This window comes from Pteropus vampyrus, unplaced genomic scaffold (genome assembly GCF_000151845.1).
Source record: "Pteropus vampyrus isolate Shadow unplaced genomic scaffold, Pvam_2.0 Scaffold286, whole genome shotgun sequence".
Classification (NCBI taxonomy): Eukaryota; Metazoa; Chordata; class Mammalia; order Chiroptera; family Pteropodidae; genus Pteropus; species Pteropus vampyrus.
In genome coordinates this window covers 1,350,717-1,356,616 of record NW_011889067.1, presented here as the reverse complement: position 1 = coordinate 1,356,616, position 5,900 = coordinate 1,350,717, and the positions used below count along the sequence as shown (strand labels likewise).

Below are 5,900 nucleotides of genomic sequence, written 5' to 3'. Positions count from 1 at the left end.
GAGGAAAGGAGGCAAATTACTGTCTTCTACCACTCCATTTAGACAGGAAGTCCTTTAATTATATTAAATGGATGGCATTAGAGTATAATAGCAAAGAACACGGGATTTGGAGGGAGGCACACCTGGCTTCTATACTAAACTCTGCCACTTACTAGCTGATAACAGACAAATCAGAGCACCAGTGCTGTTATCTCTAAAAGGAGGCAATTCTCACAACTATTTCATATTGTTGTGAAGAGTCAGGTTTTATATTTAAGTAATCCCACTTCACCCATATTTCTTTCCAGGCAGTTTGGTACCACAAGAGAGAGACAGATCAATCGCTTAGAAGCCCTGGGGAGAAGAGACTCTCCTTCAAATGGCCGGAGTGTGGGGTGGGATAACACATGAGCAGGGCCTTTGGGGAGACGCAGAATTTCTTCAGGAAGAGGTGGGAAGGGCCAGACTGGACTTGGACCTGGACGCTGGATATTCCTGATTCCCTGGAATCAGGGATTGGGGTAGGAGGGCTTGGCACTTTGTCACATGTCCTCTTCCTCCCAACCCCACGCGGGCCTGAGAAACCAGGTGGCAGGATTCACATCAGGATGGTTCTGGATAAGGTCAGAGGAGGCTAGGATGGCAGACTGGAGAGAGATCCTGAGGCGCATGAGCTAAGCTCTTCCTTTTGTCCATATGTTCTCAGGTCCTGGAGTCCCAGACGACCATGGCTCCTACCACATCAGCCAGCAGCAGTGCTGATAGAGCCTCTGCTGGCGGCAGCACCCCCAGAAGTCAGGGTGTCATCGAGCCCATGGATGCAGAAACCCAAGAGAGTAGAACATATGCTGACAGGAAACTTGGAGACGAGAAGAATACAGAGGCAAATGGGAAGATGCAGGTGGATGGCAGGCCGCAGGGAGATGGAACGCAAACAACCCTGAGGATGCAGACAGACAAGAAGACACAGGTGAACGTTGTGACACAAGAAGGTGAGAGGCTAGTATCAGATAGGAGATCCCAGGAGGATGTGATGGCACAGGGAAGGACAGGGACAAAGGTAGGAGGGACACAGGCAAGTGAGAGGACACAGGAAGACAGGAAGACACTGGCATATGCGACGACACAGGAAGACAGAAAGATACAGGAAGGCAAGGGGATACAGGCAGAGGGGAGCATACCCACAGCTGTTAAAGGTCAGCCAGAGAAGGAGTCGGTGACCCACCTCCGCCCACAGCCCAGAGCCCCCAAACTCCCACCTTCAGAGGATCCTAGGTCTCCTCAAAGTATTGAATACTTTGAGCAGACCCCAGAAGGGTCTTGTGTCCCAGAAAAACTTGGTTTCATGCTCAGATCTGAAGAAGCATCAGTAACAGCCTCTGGGAACCAAGAGGAAACTGTGCTGGGTCCCCGGGCAGGGGGCCTCATGCTCCCAACACAGCTACCTCCTGAGGGTAGCTTAATGGGAAGAGAGAGAGGTCAGAGCTGGCAGCGGTCAGGCCCAGTCAAGGACAAGCCAGAGGATGGCCTGTTCCAGTGCCCCAAGGAGGAGCAGCTGGGCGAGGTGCTGTCTGTGGATCTGGGCAGCTGTCCTCCCACTGGCCCAAGCCCGGAGGTACCCACTCTGCCCTCTCTTCCTGGGGCTCGTCTAACTGACAACTCACAGCAGGGGCTGCCCAGCACCCTGGCTTCTCAGCACATGAGTACTACCTTCCTGCCCTCTGGGGACCAGGCCTTGATGAGTTCTGTTCCCGCACTGCACCTGGGGCTGGGGACCCCCACCCAGAATCACCCACCAGAAGCCATGGCAGCCAGCAATGAGGGGGCCTGCACCAAGATGCCCGTTGTGGAAGAGAAGCCCCCAGGCCTCCGGAGCTGCGACCCTGGCCTCATAGATTCCCTGAAGAACTACTTGCTTTTGCTGCTGAAGCTATCCAGCACAGAGACAAGTGGAGGGGGCACAGAGTCCCAGGAGGACGCTGTCCCCGGGGGCCCAGCACCCTCGGCCAAGCTGGCCCCAACCGTGGAAGTGGCCGGTCTGAGTCCGCGCACGTCTCGGCGCATCCTGGAGCGCGTGGAGAATGACCACCTGGTGCAGAGCGCACAGACCCTTCTGCTTAGCCCCTGCACCTCCCGCCGCCTCACCAGCCTCCTGGACCGTGAAGTGCAGGCTGGCCGCCAAGCTCTGGCTGCTGCCCGTGTCCCTGTCCCCAGCCCCCTCACTGTCCCAGCTATTGTGGTAGGCCAGGAGGAGGGCCCTGAGCTGGCTTCGGTAGAGTCGGGGGAGGGGGAGGCTCCCCTTGAGGGGCTTGGTCTCCTGAGCCCCTCCCAGGAGAGCAGTGTGGAGGAGCTGCCGGCCGAGGCAGGTGGGCAGACAGCCCCTGGTCAGGGGCCACTGTCAACAGAGAGCAGAACCCAGGAACCTTTCCGAGAAGTCCCAGGGGAGGTGCTGACAGGTCTCCCTGCAGCTACCCCTGAAGAACTGGCTCTGGGGGCCCGGAGGAAGAGGTTTCTCCCTAAGGTCAGAGCAGCAGGAGACGGGGAGGCCACCAAGCCTGAAGAAAGAGAGAGCCCCGTGGTCTCCCCCCGGGGTCCCAGGAAGGGCCTTTCGCCTGGGTCCCCAGGGACTCCCGGGCGGGAGAAACGCTCACCTACCCAGGGTCGAAAGGCAGGCCTGCTGGCGGTGCCACAGGCAGAGGAGGAGCCAGCAGCGGGAGACCTGGGCTCCAGCTCCAAGGCCAGTGAGCTGAATGCGGAGCTGGCCCTGGATGAAGGCAAGCAGGAAACTCCAGCCAAGCCGAAGAAAGCCAAGGACCTGCTGAAAGGTGAGTGGCGGTGGGCGGTGGGGACGGGTTCAGCATCACGAAGAGGGTTGATCAGCGGAGGGCATTGCTGCAGCTGCTGGGTGGCACATGCCTGCAAGGGGTTACAGAGAATCTTCTAAAGGTATTCTCACGTCACGGTCCCACAGGCTTCGGGATCTGGAAGGCCTGCCTCTCGCCCTGGCTCTGCCGCTCGGGTTTGGTAATAGCACCAGCTTCGTAACGTTGTGAGGGTTAGATAAGGTAGAGGAAGTGCTTAGCCCAAGGCCTGACTGCAGTAGCGTCCTCATCACTGTCGAGTGGTAGGGACAAGAGTCAAACGTGAGTCCCTAGAGCTAGGGGCCTTTCATGCAAATGGAAATTCCTCTTTTGGCTGCTGCCTATGCCCTCAGCTGGGGTGCTTTCCCTGGCCTGGGGAGGGGTACAGTGGGTGGTGGGTTCTTCCTAGCTAGTGTATGTGCCTTGGGGGTCAGGGCAGACGCCTCAGAGATACAGGTGGGGCACAGCTGGGGTATGTGAAGGAGTGGGTTTGTGTGGAGACTTGAGTCCTCTTTTCTCTCAGCCTTTTCCTCCAGGGACACCCAGGGGTCTCACCAGAGAGGGCACAAGATGGAGTGGAGGGGCGTAATCCTCTTACCTGGGCCCCTCCCTGCTCCCAGCCCCACAGGTGATCCGCAAGATTCGGGTGGAGCAGTTTCCTGATGCCTCGGGCAGCCTGAAGCTCTGGTGCCAGTTTTTTAACATTCTCAGTGACTCGGTCTTGACATGGGCCAAGGATCAGCGCTCAGTGGGCGAGGTGGGCAGGAGGTAAGCCAGCTGGACGCCACCTCCCCTGACTTGGCTCCCTGATTATCAGTCATCATGTTGGGCATTGTCCTAACACTTGGGGTCTGTCACCTAATTTAATCCTCACAGTGACCCCACAAGGGAGATTCTAACATTCCCATAGTAGAGAAAAGGAAATTGAGGCTCAGAAGTATTAAGTTACATGCCCAAAGGCACAGCTAGTGAGTGTCAGGACTGCAAACCAGACCCGTGTGATCCAGGACCAGCTCTTGACCACCATACCTTGCTGCCTGCCCCAGAGCTCCCAGCAGCCTCTGAGAGCGGGGTCTGAGGAGCCTCGGGACTGCAGTCTGGCCCTGGCCATGCCGTGGTGATGGCCTTCACAGGAAGGGTCTCCACTTTCCGCAGTGCAGGGGACGAGGGGCCGGCAGCCCTGGCCATCGTGCAGGCGGCCCCTGTGGACTGTGGTGTGTACCGATGCACCATCCAAAACGAACATGGCTCAGCCTCCACGGACTTCTGCCTCAGCCCTGAGGGTGAGTGTACCCCCGGGGTCTCCGCCCTGCCTGGCTCCTAAGGGAGGGCAACTGTCGTCTATGCAGAGATGGCGCTTTCTCTGGGTAGACCAGCCTGAGGGCAGCTGTTTTCTCTCCTTTTTATCCACACAGTTTTGTCAGGATTTGTCTCCAGAGAAGAAGGTGAAGGTATGGAGCCCCTTGGGGGAGAAGGGGGTCACCTTCATTCCTGCTCTGCCATCCACAGGGGGACCTTCTCCGAGGACTTGGAATCTGTTCCAAATGCTGGGTTCGCCTGCACTCATAGATGCCCTTTGCCTCCTAGTTCAGGAGAGGCTTAGGGAGGAGGGTGGAACAGGGCTATTTCAGAAGATGGTGGGGGAAGTTAATTCAGCCTGTGCCCTTTGCCCATGACAGAGCCCTTGACCGAGGGCAGGTCAGGCTGCCAGGGCACATCTTAACCCTGCCAGCTCCCTCCCCGAGTTTCTCACAGTGGTGCATGCGTCTGATTCACGTGGAGAGCCTGCTAAAAATGCAGTGTTGTGGGCCCTATTGCAGCTCTCCTTAATCACCGTCTCTGGGGAAGAACCTAGGAAAATTGCGTTTCCAGTAGGCTACCTGGTGACTGTGACGTACGCCGACATTTGATAGCATTTTAAAGGCTCAGACATCAGAGGAAGAGTCTGTGTTGCTCCTGCAAGAGATGCAGGAGGCGAAGGCAGCTGGTGATGGAAACATTCCGAGAGCGTCATTTGCCAACTAACGTGTTAAGTCTTTCATTTGGTCACTCATTTAATCATTCATTCAACCAGTGCTTTTTGTTCAGTTATCAAATCAGAGTTAATCAACATCAAATCAAACTTCACACCTAAAAACTCAGTACAGGCATACTTTGTTTTATTGTGTTTCAAAGAGATTGCGTTTTCACAAATTGAAGGCAACACCTTCCACCAGCAAAAAAGATTACGACTCTATTGCGACACTCGCTTTGTTGCAGTGGGCGGTGTGGAACCGAACCTGCAGTGCCTCCGAGGTATGCCTTAGTGAACCATTAACATCACCAGATATCCAGTCCCATTCTTCCAGTTGTCTCATAAGCGTTGGTTCGTTTGAATTATGAACCAGTCGTTGCTTCGGACCGGCACGTCTCTTGAGTCTCACTGATACATCACAGTTCTCCCTCACTTGTTTTCCCTCCGTGCCATTTATTTGTTGAAGTCACTTGATGTGTAGAATTTCTTACATTCAAATTTTGTTGATTATATCGCCATTTAACGTGTTCCTCCATCCATCCATATGCTTTCTCTAAACTGGTAGTCATATCGAGAGACTTGGTCAGATTCTGGTATAATTTTTTTTAAGCAAGAAAACTTCACATGTGTGCAGTGTATTTTCTTTTGCATCTTGTTTGCTGGAACATAACGTCTGATTGTTTTAGTAACGTTGAGATTGATCAGTGAGTTCAATCAGTTGTCTTCCGCCTGATCCATCTCTTTTAAAAGGAAAAAATACCTATTTGATACACCTTTATCAAGGGGTTATCCTAGGGGTTAACAGTCACTGGTTATTGCCTAAATCCATTATTTTGTTAGGATTTGCAACATGTAGTATTTTAATTCTGTCATTTCTTCTTCATTCATTAGTTGAAATTTTTCTGTGAAGGAGAACTGGTTATTTGGCTACCCTGAGTTGGTGCCTTAGTATCCTCCAATGTATCCTTAGTATCCTTAGTACCCAAACACACACACACACACACACACACACACACACACACACACACACACACACACACACACAC

The 5,900-nt window shown here is 54.0% G+C and overlaps 1 protein-coding gene across 4 annotated transcripts in view; it reads left to right on the top strand.

Annotated features, from left to right (window-relative positions):
• ALPK3 (alpha kinase 3) overlaps nucleotides 1-5,900 on the top strand; it is a 50,670-nt gene that overhangs the window by 31,387 nt on the left and 13,383 nt on the right. For all 4 annotated transcript variants that reach the window (XM_023520990.1, XM_023520988.1, XM_023520987.1 and 1 more), the window contains 4 exons: nucleotides 686-2,804; nucleotides 3,461-3,608; nucleotides 3,996-4,123; nucleotides 4,256-4,291. In XM_023520990.1, the coding sequence (XP_023376758.1) occupies nucleotides 686-2,804; nucleotides 3,461-3,608; nucleotides 3,996-4,123; nucleotides 4,256-4,291 (2,431 nt within the window). The remainder of the gene's footprint in view (nucleotides 1-685; nucleotides 2,805-3,460; nucleotides 3,609-3,995; nucleotides 4,124-4,255; nucleotides 4,292-5,900) is intronic.